Source organism: Mustela nivalis, assembly GCF_964662115.1.
Source record: "Mustela nivalis genome assembly, chromosome: 9".
In the NCBI taxonomy this organism is placed as follows: Eukaryota; Metazoa; Chordata; class Mammalia; order Carnivora; family Mustelidae; genus Mustela; species Mustela nivalis.
The window spans coordinates 59,673,460-59,698,178 of record NC_139028.1 but is presented as its reverse complement, the minus strand read 5'-3'; the positions used below and the strand labels follow the sequence as shown (position 1 = coordinate 59,698,178).

At 40.0% G+C, this 24,719-nt stretch overlaps 2 protein-coding genes across 4 annotated transcripts in view; one reads left to right on the top strand and one right to left on the bottom strand.

Annotated features, from left to right (window-relative positions):
* The window catches only part of RSF1 (remodeling and spacing factor 1), a 158,457-nt gene extending 140,354 nt beyond the window's left edge, over window positions 1-18,103 (bottom strand). Inside the window, exon 1 of one of the 2 annotated variants that reach the window (XM_082749528.1) lies at window positions 17,662-18,103. In XM_082749528.1, the coding sequence (XP_082605654.1) occupies window positions 17,662-17,848 (187 nt within the window). In that variant the 5' untranslated portion in view covers window positions 17,849-18,103. The remainder of the gene's footprint in view (window positions 1-17,661) is intronic. The other variant, XM_082749527.1, reaches the window with a different exon arrangement.
* A 142-nt stretch (window positions 18,104-18,245) lies between these two features.
* Window positions 18,246-24,719, top strand: part of AAMDC (adipogenesis associated Mth938 domain containing) — a 38,417-nt gene continuing 31,943 nt past the window's right edge. The window contains exon 1 of one of the 2 annotated variants that reach the window (XM_082749580.1): window positions 18,246-18,390. The gene's annotated coding sequence lies outside the window, so the exon portion shown is untranslated. The other variant, XM_082749581.1, reaches the window with a different exon arrangement.

Here is a 24,719-nt window from a genome sequence, read left to right as displayed (position 1 = left end):
AACAAACTACCAAAACTTACCCAAGAATAGAAAATCTGAATACCCATAGGGTATTAAAGTGAAGAGATTAAATAACCAAAAAACTTCTCCCAAGAAAAATCCAAGATCAGATGGCTTCACTGGTGAATTCTACAAACACTTACCAAAGAAATAACACCAATCCTTCTCAAACTCCTCCAAAACACAGAAAAGGATGACCACTTTCCAACTCAGTCTATAAGGCCGGTATCACTCTGATACCAAAACCTGACAAGGAAGCACAGTAAAACTAGAGAAGAGTAACCTTTGTGACTAAGGACACAAAACAACAAAATACAAGTAAAGATACTAAAGAGATTAGTGATATCCGCCCCACCTCCATAAACGGAAGAGGACTGAAGATTAAGTTCAATCATGGGGCAAAAACTTCAACAAAAATAGTTAAACACTGAAGTTCCAAAGAGCTTCCTGACAGGTGAATACACTGATAATGCCGGGAGGCTGACCACCTGATTCCACAGGGTGAGGGCATGGAAGCTCTATGTTGGAACCCTCCCAGACCTTACCTTACGTGTCTCTTCATCTGGTTGGTTCTAAATTTTATTTTATTTTTTTAATTAAAGATTTTATTTATTTATTTGACAGACAGAGATCACAAGGAGGCAGAGAGGCAGGCGAAGAGAGAGCCCCGCTGAGCAGAGAGCCCGATGCAGGGCTCAATCCCAGGACCCTGGGATCATGACCTGAGCCAAAGGCAGAGGCTTTAACCTACTGAGCCACCCAGGCACCCCTAAATTTTATCTTTTAAAATAAAACCATGATCATTAAATATAGCACTTTCCTGTGTTCTGTGAGTCATTCTAACAAATTATCAAACCTGAAGCAGACTGCGGGAACTTTTGGCTGGCATCCGCAATGGAGGTAGTCTTGTTGGTGACCATGCCCTTAAGCATGTAGCATCTGTCACTACCTTGAGGTGATTGGAGTAAGAACTGCATAGTACTACAGTACATCAGGATAAAATCTAACCAATCCAACCATTCTAAAAGTCACAGGAGAATATAAGGAGCTGAAAATAACCAAGTGCATTTCAAAAAGAACATGGTAGGAGACCCTGCCTTGGCAAATACAAGGACTTACTTTAAAGCTGTAGTAAGTAAAACCATGTGTAAAGAATGCACTAATATATAACAGAGAGCCAAGAAATAGATCCACATATATGCGAAAATTAGTACTGAGAAGTGGCTTACAAATTACTACAGGGGAGGAACCCCTCATACATTACACCAAAGTAAATTTCAAGAGGTTTAAGACTATAATTTGAAAACCAAAAACGTTTAAAAGATGAGTATCTTATGACCTCAGAATCAGGAGAATTAAGAGAAAGGTTTCTTAAACAAGATATAAAAAATATAAACATTAAAGAAAGATTAACAATTATACAACACTGGCATTTAAAAAGTTTAGATTAACAAGAGATAGTATAAAAATATTATAAAAGATAAGCAGTATTGAGACGTTTACATCGCAAATAAAAAAAAATCACAAAGGAATGACAGCTGAAAAATATTAAGAATTGTTACAAATCAATAAAAACAGACAACTAGAGGGGTGCCTGGGTGGCTCAGTGGGTTAAAGCCTCTGCTTTCAGCTCAGGTCATGATCTCAGGGTCCTGGGATGGAGCCCTGCACTGGGCTCTCTGCTCAGCAGAAGCCTGCTTCCCTCTCACTCTCTGCCTGCCTCTCTGCCTACCTGTGATCTCTGTCTGTCAAATAAATAAATAATCTCTTGAAAAAAACCAAAAACAAAAACAGACAACCATAAAGAAAACTGGGGAAAGAATATAAAAAGGCAATTCACAGAAGGGAAAAACTAAATAGCCATAAAACCTGAAAAATGTTCATCCTTGTAACAATAAATAATTAACTCATAATTACTTTATCAGAAATGTATAAGTTTGACAATATCAACTGCTGAAAATCTGGATGAATGGGAATTTTCATACACCGATGGCAGTATATAATCTGACAAAACCACTTTGGAAAACAACTAGGCTACACAAAAGCTAAAACAAAAATTTATATACCCTCAGCCCAGAGATTCCAACTCTGTGCAAAGCTGATAGAATACTCATTACAGCTTCACTTTAAACAGCATAAAACAAACCTAAATATCCACCAATTTTTAAAAATTACAGTACTTTTACGTAACAGGATACTATGTAACAGCTAAAGTAAATAAAACAACATGGATCAACACTGATATATTTTTACAAAACCATGTTGAGGGGGAATAAAGGAAATTGCACAAGAATGTGTACAGTATTATACGGTTCATATGTAAAGTTTCAAAGCATGTAAATCCATACTATGTACTGTTTATTGATACATAAATATATACTGTTAGTATAAAAGTGTTCATGGGAACAATAAACTCCAAATTTCAGGACAGTGGTTGCCTATGGGAATGGAGGAAAAAGAACAGGAGTAATACATAGAGAATACATAATAAATCTGTAATTTTAATGTTTTAAAAAGTAAAAGCAAAAGCAAAGCTACTGAATGAAAAAGGTACATCCTAGAAAATGTCAGAACTCCCATTATGTAAAATAAAATCACAAAATCTTTCTGGGAGGTAAAGAAGCTCACTTACAAAAGAACAAGAATCAGACTGACAGATTTCTCATCAGCAACAGTGGTGCTAGAAGATAAAAGAGCAATACTGTACAAGTTCTGGAGGGAGAAATTATTTGAACACTGAAATACTGTACGTTAAATGGGGAGTCAGATCAGAGTGCAAAATAAGTTTTGGACATGCAAGAACTCAAAGTTCACCACTTAGAAACCCTGTTTGAAAAAGAATGTACTACAGGAAAAGAATGAATCTAAAATTTAAAAAGCGGTAGCACATAAATTACTAAAATATAAAGTCTGATTTAAATAACTGCTGGGGTGCCTGGGTGGCTCAGTGGGTTAAAGCCTCCGCCCTGGGCTCACGTCATATCTCAGGGTCCTGGGATCAAGCCCCACATTGGGCCCTCTGGTCCCTGAGAAGCCTGCTTCCTCCTCTTTCCTGCCTGCCTCTCTGACAACTTCTAATCTCTGTCCATCAAATAAATAAATAATATATTTAAAAAAATAAAATAAATAATTGCTAAAAACATAAAAATAACTGACAATATGGAACTAAAATCCCATGTAATTAAAACAAGTTGTGTGTGGGACTGAGAGGCAGGGTCAAGGAGGGAGCCTGTAAAGATTCTTATATTGCTTGATAATACTACAATTATTAAAGCAACTTACTTATCAACTTAACAACTAAAGCAACTTAAGTATCAACCTTAGAGGAAATGGGAGAAAATCTCCCATTATTAACCTCCTTATAGATAAACTGTTCACATTATTCTTTTTTTTTTTTTAAGATTTTTTTTATTTATTTATTTGACAGAGAGAAATCACAAGTAGTCGGAGAGGCAGGCAGAGAGAGAGAGACGGAAGCAGGCTCCCTGCTGAGCGGAACTCGATCCCAGGACCCTGAGATCATGACCTGAGCCGAAGGCAGCAGCTTAACCCACTGAGCCACCCAGGCGCCCCATGTTCACATTATTCTTAATTCTAGCTTTAAAAGCACATGTGGGGGTGCCTGGGTGGCTCAGTGGATTAAAGCCTCTGCCTTTGGCTCAGGTCAAGATCCCAGGGTCCTGGGATTGAGCCCTGCATCAGGCTCTCTGCTCAGCGGGGAGCCTGCTTCCTCCTCTCTCTCTGCCTGCCTCTCTGCCTCCTTGTGATCTCTGTCAAATAAATAAATAAAATCTTTAAAACAAACAACAAAAAAAGCACATGTAATTTCTTTAAGTGGTAACATTTTGTCTTTCAAGATGGTGGAGATTTTCATCACTAATTAAATGGCAAAAGACCAGAGTTTAATTATAACTCAAGAAACATTATAAGTCTGAGTTACCACACGGTGTCTAATAGCATGTGTAACAGTGGGAAAAGAGTCACTCCGGAAACCGTAAACAGCTCAAACATTTCTGCTAGAGACTCTTTCAAAATTAAGAATTATTCATCAACTATCAACTCACACAAATGACACATAGTTTACTTACATGTTTCTCATTTATATAATAGATTCAATCCACGCTATCTGACATTCCTTTTTCCCTATAAGTTGGCATTTCAGTTTATATGAATTTCCATTTGTTTCTTCATAGGTAAGGGGGAACAGAAAATATGTCCAACAGCTATCAAATCTTTATGCAAGAGAACACAACAATCTCTACAATTTAACAAATACTTTTATGGGTTTTTTGGAAATAAAAGTGACAGAGTTTCTCAGTCATAGAAAGCTTTACCTATAAAAGAATACAACTGGACACCAATGACAAGACAGTTTAATAAAGCTAATTTTAATTATCTTAAGTATATAAATAAGGCACTATAAAAAACTGTCCTTAACAAAACATTAAATGTATATTTAACATAATGTATAGTATATACAGGTACAGGAGCTTAAATAATTCACAAAAACCAAAAGAGCTGTAAAATAAGATAGACTGGCATTATCTGTTTATTCAGAGTGAGCTTTTAATAAGCTATAAAACAACACGGCTGGGGCGCCTGGGTGGCTCAGTGGGTTAAGCCTCTGCCTTTGGCTCAGGTCTCAGGGTCCTGGAATTGAGCTCCGAATTGGGCTCTCTGCTCAGCAGGGAGTCTGCTTCTCCCCTCTCACTGCCTGCCTCCTCTCTGCCTACTTGAGATTTCTCTCACTGTCAATAAATAAATAAAAATTAAAAAAAAAAAAAGGCGAACATGGCTAGTTTTTCTAATAGTGCTCATATGTGTTATTAGAATTCTGAATTTTTTACAACAGAGAATCACAACTTTCCCCCATAAAAACCTGGACCTGTCTGGCTATTTCTTTCTTCAATAAATGGAAATATTAACTATCTACTCTCTATGCCAGAAACCTGAGAACTTCTCTAGCCCTCCACAGCCAGTGCCCCAATTCATATCTCACCAATTCTATAATAATGACCTGGGGCTGAATGACCCCACCTTCAAGCTACCCACTGCCTTTCCAACAACTCAAGAAACTTTACTTTTAAGATTTTATTTATTTATCTGAAAGAGAGAGAGATCACAAGTAGGCAGAGAGTCAGGCAGAGAGAGAGGAGGAAGCAGGCTCCCTGCTGAGCAGAGCCGGATGTGGGCTCCATCCCAGGACCCTGATATCATGACCTGAGCAGAAGGCAGCAGCTTAATTCACTGAGCAACCCAGGTGCCCCAAATTTTACTTTTAGAAGTAAGAATTTCAGGTGACTCATAGTGGAGAAGATACGAAACAATTCCAAAAAAAAAAAAAAAAGAAAAAAAAAAGGCTGGGAATTTTCTTTTAATTAAGAAAGGTAAAGAGCATAGAAGTAAATGACTTTTCCCTGAGCTATCTTGAGAAAGATAAACACTGGATTTTAAAATTATCTTCTGAGATTTCTATAAAAAGTAATAAGCTTAGAAGACAGAGGTTAACACATGTATTTTAGCATACAGTGAAGACATGGTATAACCATATGATCCAAGAAAGAAATCGAGAGATTACACAAAGATTTTCCACTTCAGGTACTATTATAAACCAAGATGATGAAGACCTGGAAGGAAAGAGCAGAGGAAGGAAGGAAGGAAAGGAAGGAAGGAAAAAAGGAAGAAGAATGGAGGGGGGGATTCAGCAGTATTTTTCTTTATAAGCAATACCCGAAAGGAAATGGGAGTTACACCCTGACAAATCTCTAGCAAACAAAGGATAAAAAGAAAAACTAAAAATTACATCAAAATACTCATTATTTCTCATTTGAAATATGTGACATTTATTCATTCAACTAACATTTGAGCATCTACTGTATGCTAAGTTCTGATAAAAACAAAGGGCATAAGGCAAAATGAAATCTTCATAGAATTTAGAGTTAGTCACTGATATGTTGGCTTTAATGTTTTTTCCTTCAAACTAAAGAAAAATACTGCTAAGGCATTTATAATTCATTAGTCAGAATTGGATTTTCTCAAATGGTCTGAAGTTCATCAATCACAAATCTTTTAGAAACATAATGACTGAAATTAGGTTGCAACTGTGGCTTTTCTCAGGTTCTTCCCTACCTGGAATGCTTATCCATCTCCCAGTCAACCGTTCAAATTTCTATACTGACTACAGTGATGCTATATCACTGGGATAAAGGTAGGTATTGCTCTTTATACTCCCAAGGTACCTCCCCTATTACAGCAGTTATACTTCTTTATAATTCCTTGCATAATTAGATTCATACAAACATGACTATACAAACAAAACAAATATATTTTGTTTATAAGACACATACTATATAATCAAAGAGACATGAGGTTAAAAGGATGAAAAAGAGGGGCGCCTAGATGGCTCAGTGGGTTAAAGCCTCTGCTTTTGGCTCAGGTCATGATCCCAGGGTCCTGGGATCGAGCCCCACATCGGGCTCTCTGCTCTGCAGAGAGCCAGCTACCTCCTCTCTCTCCCTGCCTGCCTCTCTTGCTGACTTGTAATCTCTGTCTGTCAGGAAAAAAAAAAAAAGATGAAAAAGATATATTATGCAAAGGAGTAACCAAGAAACAGCTGTGAGTGGCTATACTAATACCAGGCAAAACAGACTTAAAGACAGAATCTGAACAAGTAGCAGGACAAGTAAATTAAAACAGACATTCCTACTTCTCCCTCTCCAGCTCCCCCTGCTTGTGCTCCCTCTCTCTCTCTCTCTGTCATAAATATATAAAATCTTTTAAAAAAAGAAGAAGAAGAAGCCTAATTGCTCAAATCATTGCTCAGTGTTCAGACCAAGACCATGGTATGGAGGATTACATTACAATCCTAAAATCATAATGGAGGGGACAGACAGTACAGTGAGTGGTTAAGAACTAGGGCTCTGAAGCCAGATTTACCCATTTTTAAATTCCAAAACACTATGAACTATCTTTGTATCAAATGTTCCTCTAACACTTTCATGTTGTGTGAGTTCAGGATATTACTTTACTTCTCTAAGACTCAGTTGCTTTATCTGTAAAGAGAACAGAGCAGTTGTGAGGATTATTTAAAGAATCTTGGTAGAACACTGTACTATAGAGCCTGGCTCAACAGTAAGCTCTAATAACTATAAAATTATTACTAAGGGCAGATATTTAACTTAGAAAATTATATTAGAGTCCATACACTCCAAAGCCCCTCATTTCTGTATTTATATAATTTATTCTTATTTCTAAAAAAGATGGAAAAGATACTTAAAGTTGGAAATTGAGGTCCAAAATAAGGGAAAATAGAAAGGAAAAAGGGTAAGACACAGTTCTCATGATGAATCAAACCAGTTAAACATAGAAGAAAAGATAAAGGGCTATAAAATAATAAGGCCATGAAGGGGCACCTGGGTGGCTGAGTGGGTTAAGCCTCTGCCTTCGGCTCAGGTCATGATCTCAGGGTCCTGAAATAGAGCCCCGAGTCAGGCTCTCTGCTCAGCGGGGAGCCTGCTTCCCCCTCTCTCTGTGCCTGCCTCTCTGCCTACCTGTGATCTCTCTCTCTCTATGTCAAATAAATCTTTAAAATAATAATAATAATAATAATAATAATAATAATAAGGCCATGAGATGAAAAGACAAGAATAAACCAGTAGATAACAATCAAAATTTATAGGACACACACACACAAAGAAATCTCTAAAATAAGGAACGTTGCAGAATGCCTAGGTTCAGATGCCAGCCCAAGTTAGCACTACTGAAGATGGCTTCTTTCATGGTTCTAATAAAGAAAAGTTTGGCAGGAGTTTAATGGGAATATAAATTAAACTCCACTGTATTTCTTATTAGACAAAGTTCTCCAATGTGCTACAATCTTGCTATATCCCCAAATTTCAAACACCAAAAGGAAACTACAATTTGGAGTAATTCATTCTAATTTTTTTCCCTAAAAGACTTTTAATATTTGAACACTGAGGAAATGTCAATTACATTTATTTGCATAGTTAACTGTGAGGATGATCAGGAAAAAAGGAATACAAATATCAAAATAAACTCCCTGAGGGGTGCCTGGCTGGCTGTCAGCAGAGCATGCGCCTTGATCTCAGGGTCCTGAGTTCAAGCCCCATGTTGGTTGTGGAGCCTACTAATTTAAATAAGTAAGTTAGTAAATAAATAAATAAATAAATAGAACTCCCTGACATACCTAACATTCTAAGTGCCAAAGCTTTATAAACCAACACTCTGCACTTTCCCAATAAAATTAACGCTCAAGAGACAGTTCTACCTACTAGGAAGTGGTTCTACATACTAGTAATCTCTAGTATGTTCTCCCCAACCCTCTGTCCCTGAGTAACTTTAAAAAAAAAAAAAAAAAAAAGGTTCAGACTAGAACAGACCTATAATGAACTGGTAAATAACTATTTTAAGTTCAACCTTCCCACCTAAGCTGATGGCATCACCATTTATACAACCTTATCCTGACAGACGTTCACTAGAATTCCATCTTCACTGACTCTATCCCTTCACTAGAATAGGGATCAGCAATCTTCCTGTGAAGAAAATACTGTTGGTCATGCAGGATATATGTTCTCCACCATGATCACTTGCCTCTGCCATTTCAGTGGAAAGCAGCCATAGACAACATGTAAACATATTAGTTGGCTGTGCACCAATAAAACTTTATTTATAAATACAATCTATGGGCCAGATTCGGCCTATAAGGTACAGTTTGCCCACTCCTACATTAGACTATCACAGACTCGGTTTTAACTTCCAATTACATGCATTTTTTTTTTTTTAAGATTTATTTATTTGAGAGAGAGAGAGAGGACACGCACATGTACCCATATAGGAGCATTCAAGGTGGGGAAGGACAGAGGGAGAGAATCAGACTCCCAGCTGTGCACAGAGCCCTACACAGTGTTCAATCTCATGACTCTGAAACCAGGACCTGAGCCAAAATCAAGAGTCTGGTGTTTAATGGACTGAGCTACCCTGGTGTCCCTACATGCATTCGTTTAACTGATTTTTTAAAAATTTTTCATTTATTTAAGAAAGTGAGAGAGAATGAGCAGGGGGTAGGAGAAGGAGGCTCCCCTCTGAGCTGGGAGCCCAACACAGGGTTCAATCCCAGGACTCTGGGATCACGACCTGAGCCGAAGTCAGCCACTTAACTGACTGAACCACCCAGATGCCCTCATGAATTCATTTTAAATACGCTATTACATCTAATGAAATGGGACATGAAATCTGGTCACTTCACATGCTAGCACTAACGAATATTTCAATTACTTCCAACTAGCAACGGAAAGAATCTCATTTCCCTGTTTGGCAAATGTTTACTTTAGAGTTTCTGTAAGATTTAATTCTTAAAAAAAAAAAGGTTTAGAATAGAACAGTCCTATAATGAACTTGGAAATAATATTCATTTCATAAACATTTATTCCTGCCCTCGAGAAGTTTATTGTCTCCAGGCACCTGGGTGGCTCAGTCAGTTAAGCCTCTGACTCTCGATTTCAGCTTAGGTCATGATCTCAGGTTCCCAAGATCAAGCCCCACATGGACTTTGTGCTGTGCATGGAGCCTGCTTAAGATTCTCTCTCTCGGGTGCCTGGGTGGCTCAGTGGGTTAGGCCGCTGCCTTCGGCTCAGGTCATGATCTCAGGGTCCTGGGATCGAGTCCCACGTCGGGCTCTCTGCTCAGCGGGGAGCCTACTTCCTCCTCTCTCTCTCTCTGCCTCTCTGCCTACTTGTGATCTCTCTCTGTCAAATAGATAAAAAATCTTTAAAAAAAAAAAAAAAGAATCTCTCTCTCCCTCTCTCTTCCTCTGCCCCTTCTACCTTCCTCTTTAAAAAAAAGGAGCTTACAATCTTGAAAGGAGGCTAGACTGTAAGTGCTTACAAGCACTGTTCTATAAAATCTATTTGGGCTGCTGCCTTCAGCTCGGGTCATGATCTTGGGGTCCTGGGATCTCAGCCCGCATTGGGCTTTCTGCTCAGCGGGAAGCCTGCTTCCCTCTCTCTCTCTCTCTCTGCTTACTTGTCATCTCTCTCTGTCAAACAAATAAATAAAATATTAAAAAAAAAAAAAAAAAAAAGAGCTCATGTGGGGTGGAGGCAGCCAAGTGGTTAATTTAACTTAGAAAAGCAGCAGGAAAAATTTCCCAGAGCACCTGATGCTTAAAGAGCAGATTAATGATGGGTAGGAGCACAGTGAGCAGGCAAGGGAAGATGGGGAGACAATAGTCAACTCAAGTAGGAAGATGAGGAAAAGAAATAAAGTACGAAATAATCTTTCATATCTTCAGAGACCTGCAACCAGCTCAGCATGACTAAAACAACAGTAACAATGATAGAAAACTGAGGTTGAATATAAAAGAGGATAAAGAAATAGATTCAAGTGGCATCTGGCTGGCTATTGGTTAAGCGTCTGCCTTTGGCTCAGGTCATGATCCCAGGGTCTTGGGATTAAGCCCCATATCAGGCTCCCTGCTCAGTGGAAAGCCTGCTTTTCTCTCCTCCCTCTGCTGTTCCCCCCTTTCTCTCTGACACACAGAAAAAGAAAGAAAAGGAAGAAAGGAAGGAAGGAAGGGAAAAAAGAAACAGATTCAAAACTTGGAAGTAGAAAGTATGCAAGAGGTTAAAGTGTAAGATGGTTCCTCAGTTTCTGATCCAGGTGACTTAAGTGGATGATGGTAATAGTCGCTGTGAGAGGTAATTCAGAATTAAAAGTAAATAAAAGAAGCAACTAAATTTTCCTTTATATAAAGCCTTGGAAGACTTTTTTGGAACTTCTAAAAAAAGTTCTGGTTGACAAAAAATATCATATTAGTTTCAGGTATACAACATGATTCGGTATTTATATATACTGCAAAATGATCATTACAAAAGCCTAGTTAACAGTCATCACAACACACAGTTATAAATTTTATTTTCTTCTGATGAGAACTTTTATGATATACTCTCTTAGCAACTTTCCAATATACAAAACAGTATTATTAAATGTAATCATCATCTGTACATTCTATCTTCATGACTTACTTATTTTGTAAATGGAAATGTGTACCTTTTAATCACCTTCACCCATTTCACTTTTTGATAGAAGACTACTTTTAACTATATATATATTTTGGTTATTACCAAAGAAGTACATAATTAGTACAAGAAATAAAATGTGAAGAAGAAAAAAGAAAAACCTATAATCCTATCATTCAGAATATGATTAAGATAAAGATGTATAAATACAGGGAAAAGGGCATAGAAAACACAGAGAGCTAAACAAATTATAAAACAAAGTTCGCTAAAATATACATCATTACAAAGTGAACATATTACTTGTTCATATAATTTTTTTTTTAAGATTTTATTTATTTACTTGACAGAGAGAAATCACAAGTAGATGGAGAGGCAGGCAGAGAGACAGAAAGGGAAGCAGGCTCCGTGCTAAGCAGAGAGCCCAATGCGGGACTCGATCCCAGGACCCGGAGATCATGACCTGAGCCGAAGGCAGCGGCTTAACCCACTGAGCCACCCAGGCGCCCCTTGTTCATATAATTTTTTTAAAAATCCAACTTACTGCTTCATTGTCTATCTTTGCCAGTCAACTATGGCAAGTTTGAGGGAAAGATCTTATCTTTTTCATTAATGTATCCCCAGAGTATAAATGTGCCTGGAATATAGTAGGTAATCAATTACCATTTGTTGAAAGAACAAATAAAATTTAAATGAAGCCCCAGATTACTCTCTCAAGCAATTACTTGATACTATGAAAATTATAACACACATATACACACAAAAATAGAAAACACTCTGCTACCCTTTTCAATGGGATTACCATAAAGAAAAACAAAACAAGGGTGCCTGGGTGGCTCAGTGGGTTAAGCCGCTGCCTTCGGCTCAGGTCATGATCTCGGGGTCCTGGGATCGAGTCCCACCCACATCGGGCTCTCTGCTCAGCAAGGAGCCTGCTTCCTCCTCTCTCTCTGCCTGCCTCTCTGCCTACTTGTGATCTCTCTCTGTCAAATAAATAAATAAAATCTTTAAAATAAATAAATAAATAAAATCTTAAAAAAAAATAAAAAAAAAAAAAAAGAAAAGAAAAACAAAACGAAACAAAAACCACCAAGGCATAATATACTTAGATTATATTCATCAGGAAGAGAGCCAAAGAAATTTTCTTAAAACCAGGAACAAACATAAATATCTTCCTCGAGTATATGAGTCAAGTTAAAATGTACTTTGGGCCTGAACTGTTCTTACTTTTCCACACTGCATGTACTTGTACATCTCACCATAAAATTGCCATAGAGATATTTTTAGTCTATTAATTTACAGGCTAGAATTCATAGACTATTACTGCACTTGATAAAATCTCAGAGGAAAAAATTAGCCTTTGAATGGTGATTTTAAATTAAGCTCTACTTAGCTACCTCTTGCTAGATTAGAAAATCCTTAAAAGAAAGCCCACATTTAATGTGTTTTTAAACAATAATCCCTAAAATGTTCACAGTATTTAGCATATAGCAGATATTCAGTACACATATTAAGTAAATAGAGTAGCTAAATGCTTACCTTTCAAGCAGAGATTTTAAAACACAGACAAATTTCAAGGGAAATTTCTTAGCAATTAAAAAATAAGTAAATCTGTTTGGTCTAACAAACCCAATTTAGCCAGAAAAATCCTGTCCTGGGACAATGCCAGCAATCTCCCTCCAAATCTCCACAACTTTTGGATACTTCAACTCTATGATATACCAAAAATGATGGAAAAGAAATACATCTCTCTCTTTCCTTCTAATAAATGTCTAAAGAATATCACTTTATTCAAAAGTGGAAGAACCATAACTGGACATTTTCAACCAAGAGAGGCTCTGGTTCCAGCAATGCTACCATTAATGTTCTACCACTGTTAGATCCATGCAACTCTTGGCACGTGTATCTGGCAAGATCTTTTGCTTAAAGCAACAGATAGTGGCTCTAGTTATAGTAAGGTCATCTTTTTGCTTTGCAGAATTCACCTAAAAACAACTGTCTCATGATTCAATTAGCACCAGTGGGAGTCCGGGTCATAACTCCAGTTATACATAAAAGGTACATTCTTTTGTACTTGACATTTGACTGTTAGAGCTGTATGTCAAATCATTTAAAAATGCAAAAAAACAAATCAAAACTAAAAGTGCACTGGTAAAATAAAATTTTAAGAAAAAAAAAAAAAACCCAAAACAAATGATTCAACTTATTAATACTGTACAAATAACTCAATCAATCATAGTACCAACCAGGGGAATCTTAACACATTATCCACACATACCTTAATAATTAAGACTGTTACTAGATATAAGTAACTTTTCAACCAATACTTATACAAAGGCTACTTTTAAAGAATGAAAAAATGCATTTTCCTCTTGAAAAAGAGAGTCCTCTTAAGGAGAGCAAAGACACTTGGGAGCCTTGTTAGTAATTCCACAAAAATTCCTGTTAGTAATTACACAAAGACAATGTCCATTTTTTCTTGTATTCATACCTCCCAATCATCCACTTATAGTCAGGCGAAAGCTGGAGAAGTCCATACAGAGCACAGAATTAGGAGGGCAAAAGAAGACCAAGAGAGAGTGGGGATCAAACCCCACCTTCAGGGGCACCTGATTGGCTCAGTAGGTGAAGTATGTGACTCTTAGTCTTGGGGTTATGAGTTCTGGCCTCACCGTGGGTATAGAGATTACTTAAAAAAAAAAAAAATTTTTTTTTAAATAAAAACAAAAACAAAAACAAAAAACACCTTCAAAAATACCTGGGTGGCTCAGTCAATTAAGAGTCTGCCTTAGGCTCAGGTCATGATCTTAGTATCGTGAAATCAAAGTCCTAGATAAGGCTCCTTGCCCAGTGCGGAGCCTGAATTCTCCCTCTGCCCCTTCCCCTGCTCCTGATCTCTGACAAATAAATAAATAAAATCTTTAAAGAAAAAAAAAAAAACAAACCTTTCAGTTAGCACATTCTTTTCCTATTCTAACTTATAGCAACAAGAAATCTAAATTTTCCCGATAGTTTCAGAATACAGGAGGACTCTAAAAAGAAGGGTCTGAATAGACTAATGGTTAGCTACATATCCTTGAAATCAATCCCTCTATTTTGGTTGTCTTCCCTGCAAAATAAAAGTCAAAATGGAGGGGCGCCTGGGTGGCTCAGTGGGTTAAGCCACTGCCTTCAGCTCGGGTCATGATCTCAGGGTCCTGGGATCGAGTCCCCCGTCAGGCTCTCTGCTCAGCAGGGAGCCTGCTTCCCTCTCTCTCTCTCTGCCTGCCTCTCCGTCTACTTGTGATTTCTCTCTGTCAAATAAATAAAGTCTTTAAAAAAAAAAAAAAAGCCAAAATGGACATAGTACTCCTTTCTTTCTGACAACAAAACTCAATGATAATCTCTAGAGCACCAGTTCCGAAGCTTTCTAAGTTCCTAACACCTTCAGTATTTCAGTAATTTTTTCACAACAGCACTAGGCCAAGAAATACTAACAGTTCCATTTATTAAGTTGTTAGTAGTGATTTGAAAAACTCATCTACCTTAGCTTAAAAAAAAAAAAAGTTTTTACTTCTTTTTTTTTTAAGATTTTATTTATTTATTTAACAGAGATCACAAGCAGGCAGAGAGGCAGGCGGGGGGGGGGGGGGGGGGGGAGGCAGGCTCCCCAATGAGCAGAGAGCCTGATGCGGGGCTCCATCCCAGGACTCTGGGATCATGACCCAAGCTGAAGGCAGAGGCTTAACACACTGAGCCACCCAGGTGCCCCTAAAACTAGTGTCTTTTAATTCTTTCTAATACACAACTCCTTTCCAAAAAGACTCAGTACAAATCTTGTTGGTTGGACCAGTATTGTTTAATCTACCTGTTACAAGTAGGTTAACCATCACCAAAGGCCTGAAAATCTTTTCCCTGAACAGTAATGGCATTTCACCTGCAGAGACTTTTCATTTGCCAAGTATCTGGAACTGTGTAGCATTAATTAATAATTATTCTTAACTCACATTATGACAAGATCTATTATTATAGATACAGTGGCTGAGCTCACTGGTATAATCTCTCAGCCCAGAATATTTCTCATTTTTCACTTAGCTGGCGGTCCACTGTTCACCTCTAGATAGAAAGGTAACAGGAACTATTAAACTGACCCTTCTACCCTTTTCTTCTATAACAAGCCAAATGCGGTGGCCAAAATACTTAAAAGGAATGGAAGGCAAGACAACTTGTCTTGCCATCACAGGTCTATGCCTGCCTTTAAACTTGGTCCAAGCAAATTCCAAAAACAATTTGCCAGCTATCCTTTTCCCCAAATTCCCAAATTTCTCTCAGATACATATATTACTATTACTTCCAAAGGTATCCTAAAAGCAATTTACTAAGGCATTCTACTTCACAGTGACTACTTCTCTAAAACTTAAATGTAAATGCAATTCGATAATAAATTAACTATACTGGGAAGCTAAAGTGTTAAAGAAATTGTGCAGGAAGTCTTTATATAATGTAACTCATCACTCCTATTTTATACTACATTTAAAAATTACCCTTTTAGGGATGCCTGGGTGGCTCAGTTGGTTGGACGACTGCCTTCGGCTCAAGTCATGATCCTGAATTCCCAGGATCGAATCCCACATCGGGCTCCCAGCTCCATGGGGAGTCTGCTTCTCCCTCTGACCTTCTCCTCGCTCATGCTCTCTCTCACTGTCTCTCTCTCTCAAATAAATAAATAAAATCTTTAAAAATAAATAAATAAATAAATAATAAGAAAATAATAAAAATCACCCTTTTAGGAGCGACTGGGTGGCTTAGTAAGACAGTCTGCCTTTGGCTCAGGCCATGATCCCAGGGTCCTGGGACCCAGCCCCTTGTCACACTTCCTGATCAGCAGGGAGCCTCCTTCTCCCTCTCCCTCTGCCATTCCCCCTTGCTTGGGGATTCTCACTCTCTCTAATTTAAACAACAACAACAACAACAACAAAACAAAACAAAACAAAAAAACACCCTACCCTATTATATGCCAGTTTTTTAAGGGTAGAGATTTGGGCTATTGATAAGAAGAAATATAGGCCTGTACCATAACTGCCTATATTAACCTGAGTCTTTAGTAGCCACAACATTTACTCTATAAGCTATTATTTTGAAAAACTTCACACCTGGACCCTTCCTAGAAATGTAAATACATTCGGTTAACAAACTTTTTCAATTCCATTGAACTGAAGAGCAACCTTGTTTTCTTAGAACGGAAACAGCTATCTGTCCTATACAATACCCAGTCTACTTTAGCAACCTAATACGGGCCAAAAACAAAACAAAACAAAACATCTATTTGGAAAACGTCTCTTCTCCAGCCAAGAGCTGTTCCCATATAAAGGCAATGCTCAGAACACGGGGGGGGGGGGGGGGGGGGGGAGAGAAAAGAAAGAAACAAAACAACAAAAAAAACCTCTTCTGAAGGAAGAAATATGCCAGGACAACGAGAGACATGGATCGGGAATAAATAAGGCGTGAGTGTACGCGATCAGTGTAAAGGCTGGAGGCAGCAGGCACAGCGCTGAGATGCTCCAGCGAAAGAACCACCAGCAGCAGCAGCAGGAAGTTTCAATGGGGCCGGGCAGAGCATGCGCCCTGCACCCGCGCGGTGGCCTTATGTGGAAGGAGCACCACTTGCGAACACCAATAATAGACCAGCAGCACCAGAGAGAGAAACATGAGCAACAAGCACCTTCTTCAACTGTTTCCCCCTCCGTCTGAGCCCCTCCTCCAGCCTACATACTAACCACCCCACCCCACCCTGCAAATGGGAGGGCGACTTCTTCCCCTAAGCCCTGCTGCCAAGATGAAGGGGGAAGGGATTAGGAAAGTGGGGAGATGCTTTTCTATTATTTGGGGGGAGGTGGGGAGAGGGAGGAGGAAAACTATGGGGGAGGAAAAATTAACCCACTACCCTCCAAACTGGAGAAGCTGAACCGACTTCGACCCCCAAAGCGAGAATGGAGGAGGACCCCCCTCCCATGGGGGAGGAGCAAACCTCCCTACTCTGAGGAAGGAGTTTTGGGGGTTAAACCAGCCCTCGAGGGGAAGGGAAGAGAGACGAGAGCGACTCTCTCGGGGGAGTTCCCACTAGAGGGAGGGAGAGCTGAAGTGTCCGCTGGCCCCCGCCCACCCAGGTGGAGGGAGAGAAAGGGGCGCCCCGAGAAGATGAGCCCAGCCTCCCCCGAGATGGTGGGGAGGATGGTGGGAGGAGGGGAAGGAGCAAGGGAGGGGAGGAGGAGAAAAGCGCAAAGCTGGCCGGAACCTGCGCTCCCCTTCCCCCGCCACCCAGGGGGAGAAGGGGTGGAGGACCGGCCACTGCCGCCGGAGAACAGTCCCAGGGGCCGCCGACCAGCACAATGACCACTCCACGCCCCCAGCCCACACCTAGCCTGCGACGCCCCCACCTCCGCTCCGGGCCAGGCCCAGTGGCCCTAGGGGGTCTCTGCCCCGCCTCCCCACTGCCCAAGACCCTGGGGGCTGGGCGGAGAAGCCGGGCCGGGCGGAGCTGCATCCCAGGGAGAGGACAGAGCCGCTAAGGCCCGGGAGGTCCGTGGAGAGAGGAGAGAAGGAGCGTGCCAGGGCCGCTTCCCGCCGGGCGTTCGGGCCCCTTGCTTACCTTCTCCACTGCCGACGTCCGGCGGCGGCGCCTGCAGCACTCGCTCTAGCTCGGGAAACGGCAACTCAGGCAGGTCGAGCAGCGGCCCGTAGCGCTCCAGGAAAGAGCAGACAACGGCGAAGTTGGGGCACGAACCGGGGCAGCCCGGAGGAGCCATCGCGGCCGCCGCTGCTGCCGCCGCCGCCATTTTGAACTGGAGGATGGAGGAGGAGGCGATGGGGGGGTGGAGGGAGTTGGGCTCCGAGGAATGGCAGGGTAGCCTTACGGACAACAGGAGGCGCTAGTGAGCGGGCTCCCCTGTGGTTCCGAGCGTCTCCGGCAAGGCGCCGCGATCCCACAATACAACGGCTGCTCGGAGCAGTAGAGAACCGAGTCAGACGGGGGAAAGAGAGGCGCTCTATGCCTTTCACTTTCCGCCCTCTTTCCGCACCCCCCTGTCCCTCCCTTTACTTCGCCCCTCCCACTATGGGTTTGCCACTGCCTCGAGTGACAGGGGGAATGAAAACAAGGGAAGCGGGGCAGGGAGGAGGACTGGAAGCTGAAGAGGCGGGACTTTTTCGAGTGGTGGCCAATAGGTTTGGAGAGGGCGGGGCTTCAGACTAGCTGAAAGGCGCTTTCAGGGCGGGGCGAGTGGAGGGAGCGCCTAGCTAGAGGGCCCGAGCTAACCAAGGTGAGAGGTAAAGCGCGGAGCCGCTTGGGATAGCAACTCTCCTGAAGAGAGGACGTTGGGTAAGTTTTGGGGGAGCTCCGGGAACTGAAACCCGGCCACCAGGTGGTGGGGGAAGTTGGAGAGCGTGAATTAGAAGCAGAAAAAGGGAAGAATAGGGGAAAAAAGCATGATTCTGGGAGAAGTTTGGAAAGGGAAAGGTAGAGAAGTGCCCTTACTTAGGGGTTGGGATGGGACCTTTGTAGGGAGAAGTGCCTGCGAAGCTTTGTGAGGGGTATTGCTATCTTCTGGGTACAAGAATCTCAGCTGTGCTGGAAAACGGAGTCTGAGGACTCTGGGGAGCGAGAGCCAGAGGGAACGACTCTGCTAGAATCACCTGTCTGAGGAGTTGGGGCCCTGGTAGAAGATCTTGGTCTAAAGGGACCAACTCTTCACGCCGACCAAGGTATAAAGGTACAGGTCCTGCTACGGTTGCCAAGGTGGGAGGGGAAGGGACTCTTGAGGCACGAGGATCTCATGGGACGAGACTTTTTAGGGGGACCAGGGTCAGAGGGTGGGCTAGGACTCTCTGTCAAATAAATAAATAAAATCTTAAAAAAAAAAAATTTAAAGGGAAACCTGGGTGGCTCAAGTCATTAAGCATCTGCCTTTAGCTCAGGTCATGATCCCAGTGTATTGAGATCCAACCCTGCATTGGGCCCCCTGCTCAGCAGGAAGCCTGCTTCTCCCTCTGCCACTCCCCCTGCTTGTGTTCCCGTCTATCACTGTGTCTCCCTCTGTCAAATAAATAAATAAAATCTTTTAAAAAAATTTTATACTAAAATTTTTTAAATTTTTTTTAAACTTTTAAAATTTTAAAAAAATCTTTAAAAAAATTTTTAAACTACTTAAAAAGAATTTGAAACAAGGTATGATATAAACCATGTAAAATCAGAAAATTTGTGATTATCAAAGGTAAAATATACAGTATAGGCAAATAAATATATTTGGAACAGAGAAAATGCTTACAATTATTGAATTTTGTTCTCTATTTCAGGAAAGAAACATAATGGTCCACATCATTCTTGTTAGCTAAAGAAAAAAATAATCATTTTTATTAAGAGAGAAAAAAATCTAGAGGTGCCTGGGTGGCTCAGTTGGTTAAACCTCCAACTCTTGATTTCAGGGTCACTGGAATTGAGTCCCCTTTTGGGCTCTGTACTGAACCTGGAGCCTGCTTAGGATTCTCTTGCGCCTTCGCCCTCTGCCCCACCCTGCTCAGATGTGCGCTCTTTCTCTGTCTCTCAAAATAGAAATTTTAGAAAAGAGAAAGAATCCATATCGTGAGTGGAATTTATAACCTACAATACTGACTCCTAATCCTGAGTAATATACAAACTTTTTTATTTTTTAAAAGATTTTATTTATTTATTTGGCACAGAGAGAGAGCGCACATGGGAGCACAAGAAGGGGGAGTGGCAGAGGGAGAGGGAGAGGCAGATTCCCCGCTGAGCAGGGATCCAGACAAGGGGCTCAATCCCAGAACTCAGAGATCATGCATGACCTGAGCCAAAGGCAGACACTTAACTGACGGAGCCATGCAGGCACCCCACAAACTCTTTTTCTTTTTTTTTTTTTTTTAAGATTTTATTTATTTATTTATTTGAGAAAGAGAAAGAGTGAGAGAGAATATGAGAAGGGAGAAGGTCAGAGGGAGAAGCAGACTCTCCAAGGAGCTGGGAGCCCAATGCAGAACTCGGGGACTTGATCCTGGGACTCCAGGATCATGACCCAAGCTGAAAGCAGTGGCCCAATTAGCTGAGCCACCCAGGTGCCCACCCCACAAACTCTTTTGAAAGGGAAAGAATTGGGGCGCCTGGGTGGCTCAGTGGTTTAGGCCTCTGCCTTCGGCTCAGGTCATGATCTCAGGGTCCTGGGATCGAGCCCCACGAGCCCCACATCGGGCTCTCTGCTCAGCGGGGAGCCTGCTTCCCCCTCTCTCTCTGCTGCCTCTCTGACTACTTGTGATCTCTCGGTCTCTGTCAAGTAAATAAATAAAATCTTAAAAAAAAAAAAAAGGGAAAGAATTTTTTTGAATTTTTCCAATACTCTTGAAAATTCCATTTTAAGAAATACTACTGTGAGAAATTAAAGTCAACATAACAATGTGAATGTACTTCATGCCAATTAACTATACACTTAAAAATGGTTAAAAGAGTAAATTTTAGGGATGCCCAGGTGGTTCAGTCGGTTGAGTGTCTGGCTTCAGCTCAGGTCATGATCCCGGGGTCCTGGGATAGAGTCCCGTATTTGGCTCCTTGCTCAGTGGAGAGCCTGCTTCTCCCTCTGCCTGCCTGCCCCCCTGCTTGTGCTCTCTCTGTCCCTCTCTCTCTCTGACAAATAAATAAATAAAATCTTTTTTAAAAAAAATTATTAAATAAAAAAAAAGATTATATCTGTTTTCCCACAATGAAAAAGAAGGTAAAGCCTTACTTTAGGAAAATGTCTATGATTGTGAATTATCATAGCAAAAGAGAAGTTTTCATTTAATGTGTAGTAAAATACTGTTTTAAGCAACACTGCTTAAACACAAGTCTAAATTAAAACATTGGTAGAACTCTCAGACTGCTAAGTATGTATCTCTAGACCTGGGGACCTGAAGACCCCAGTTTAAGAAAAATCTGACCTAGAACGCATCCTTAATAACAGGTTTGCAGAAGGATACAGAAAATCTTGATAAGATTGTTATTTAATTGACCTTAAATAAAGGGAAGATATACAATTTTAAATGAAATTACATCTTTGTGAAGCAGAGAAAGGAATTTGTGAAGGAACTTTGATAGAAAGAAATTTAAAAAAAAAAGAAATTTCAACCTAATCAAGTTTTAATTATGTCATAACCCTTACCTCCACCCCTTCCTTTCTAGGTTTCACTTTGAGCTATTCCAGCTCTTCTACTCTCCCATGGGTTGTTAAAGAACATACTAAAAGAAGGCCTTATACTATAGTTTCTTTTCTCAATCTTCACACTGTTAGTCAAAGAGAGACTGATAAGTAAGGTTAGAGTTTCTCCCTTTTCTAATCCAAACTGTCATGGGAACAAAGTCCCTGGGCATCAGAAAGTTATATCCACCCAAAAGGTAAGAAATGTTTTACTACAAGATTTAGATCATAACTTTCAGTGAGTATGTTCTTGAAAAGAAAAAAACAAACACTCATTACAACACCTCTTTTTGCCTTTCTGGACCCAGAGAAGCTGAAGGTTACAAGAGTCTAATCCCAGTTTATGTCATTAAGTGACTGAGTTATATACATCATACTAGAATATAAAGATGGAGTAGCCTTAAAAAAAATCTGTAATTATTTTATTGCTACTGCCATGAAGAAGCCATCAAACAAGCATTAAATTACCTACACTCAGTCTAACTTTATGAATAAGAGATTTCTTAAGATGGTTCATATTTCTCATCCTATTAGGGAAAAATGAAAACTTATTCATTCAAAATGAATAGCTAGTTTATTCAAAATACTAAAGAGTCTAAAATAACCTAAATGTTTGTCAACAGAAGACTGGATGAATAAATTGTGATTGATTCTTGCAACAGGCTACTATTCATACTAATATACAATTGATACTACAACATGAGTGAATCTCAAAGCGTGTTGAGTGAAAGAAAACAGACACAAAAAATAGGTACTATACAATCCCAGCAATATGATGGTCTAACTAATCTACAGGAATAGAAATCAAATTAGTGGTTTGTTTTGAACTTTGAAAGAGCGACTAGAAAGGTACACAAGGAAACTTTCTGGATACTTTCTATATCTTGGTTGCCAAGTTTATACATTTGTCAAAAGTTTTGTTTGTTTGTTTGTTTTTAAGATTTATTTATTTGACAGAGAGTACAAGCAGGGGGATGGGCAGGCAGAAGAGAGGGAGAAGCAAGCTCCCTGCTGATCAGGGATCCTCATATGGGGCTCTGTCCCAGCACCCCGGGATCACCACCTGAGCTAAAGGTAGACACTTAACTGACTGAGCCATCCAGGTGCCCCCATTTATCAAAACTCCTTAAATTATAAACAATATTTGTGCAATTAACAGAATGTAACTGTGCTTCGATTTTAAAATTTAATGGCTTATTCCTCAATTATCTCAAATTGCATTGATAAATCTGCCTTACAACAGAGTAACTAATACCTATTTCTGTCTCCACGACATACTATCTTTGCATTTGCTACATATATTTTTTATTTTTTTTTTATTTATTTTTTTTTTTTAAAGATTTTATTTATTTATTTGAAAGACGGAGATCACAAGTAGGCAGAGAGGCAGGCAGAGAGAGAGAGAGAGGGAAGCAGGCTTCTTGCGGAGCAGGGAGCCCGATGCGGGGCTCGATCCCAGGACCCTGAGATCATGACCCGAGCCAAAGGCAGCAGCCCAAACCACTGAGCCACCCAGGCGCCCCTGCTACATATATTTTTTAACAGATACCATAAGCCTGGTAAATGTATATTGAGGGAATTGGATTTAGTTGTGAAGCCAATGTGGGGAATTCCTAATCAGTCATGAGCAAATTTACATCACTGTGTTTAAAGTCACTCCCCCCCCCCCACATTTATTATTTGAGAGAGAAAGAGCACATGTGCTAACAGGAGGAGGGGCAGAGGGAGAGAGAAAAGGAGAGAAGCAGACTCCCTGCTGAGCAGGGAGCACAACAACATGGGGCTCCATCTCCAGATCCTCAGATCTTGACCTTAGCTGAAATCCAAAGTCAAGATACTCAACCAACTGAGCCACCCAGGTGCCCCTAGAATTCACTTTTTAAAGAGTTAATACATCGAGATGGGTGTGTGTGTACATGTTATATGTAGAGAAAAAGCTGTTAAGTGTCAAAAGAAATAGGAATCTGTGTCCTTCAAGATAGTTTAATAAGAAAATATACAAAAAGAAACGGAAGTGTAATATAAACAAGATTTAAACCAGCCTTTTTTTTTTTCTTTTCCTAATGATAACCAAATTCTGTGTTGTGGCAGAATTCTACTCATTGAAGAAAGCACTTTTAGAAGTGTCTTACCATCTTATTTTAAAGAGTTATGCGTCAGTCTATTCTTTTGTCTTAAGAGAATGGCTGAGACTAATTTCTCTGGTGGAATAAAGATTTTTTTTCTACAAAAATTTATGTAGGAAACTGCTGATATTAAAATGTATTATACCTCATATTGTCACTAAGTGTATACATGTTTTAACTTTACTATTAGATAATTGAGGGCAGGGATCACATTATGCAGTTTGGTATCTTGTACAGCGAAGACTAATATTCACTTATGTGGACTAGAAAAGTTATACTGGCTGTTAAAATATTAAGATACTGTACTTACCTTATAATTGCAGAAGAATTCCTGCCCTGAGTGAGCCTCCTAAGTAATCCGTGGCATACGTGGCACACTGGCTACCCCAGTTTCTTTCTAACAACTCCCAGCAATTGTCCATTCAGTACAGACCCAGCAGACCCTATTCTAGAATTTCATTCCCATTTTGATGTAGTCAGTGCACATGCTGCCCTCTATTTTTTTTTTAATATAGACTTAGCCTGCAGTAATGCTTTTTAAACTATGGATCATGACCCATTAGTTGGTTTCAAAATCAATTTGGTGGATCAAGACCAAAATTATATTAAAAATGAAAAAATAAAAACAGAACAGTGCTAAAAAAAAATAGTACAGAATATAGTGTATCACAAAATAAGGAAAAGTATAATAAACATATTGCAAGAAATACATACGAAATATGTATGTTTTTAGGTATGTGCGTTATGATATAATGATATGTATTTGTTGCTGTGATTTTGGCAAAGAGTTTGAAAAACGTTCCCTTAGCTTTACGTGTGGCGGAAAACGAATAAATGAATGCCTGGATGAATGAACAAATCAGAACTTTATCACTTGATTATGACAAAAGAAACATATTATTGGGTAAAATTTCTGTTTAACTCCTTGATGACATCTAAGCATGACTACAGTAGTCATTGCATATTTTTCATTCAGTGGAATTTTATGGTATATCACACATCAGTTCTCCGAATGCCGAGCAGAACCACATTGCAAAAGTATTTCTTCAATACTATTAAGATGACATTTTGGGGGGGGTGCCTGGGTGACTCAGTCAATTAAGCATCTGTCTTTGACTCAGGTCGTGATCCTGGAGTCTTGGGATCCAGCCTTATGTTGGGCTCCCTGCTTCAGGGGGCCTGCTTCTCCCTCTCCCTCTACCCTTCCCGTACCAGCCCCTCGTGCTTGCTCCCTCATGCACTCTCTCTCTCTCTCTCACACACACACAAATCAATAAATAAAACCCTAAAAAAACAAAACAAAACAGGTGACATTTGGATATCATTAAATTGGTGAGTCATTA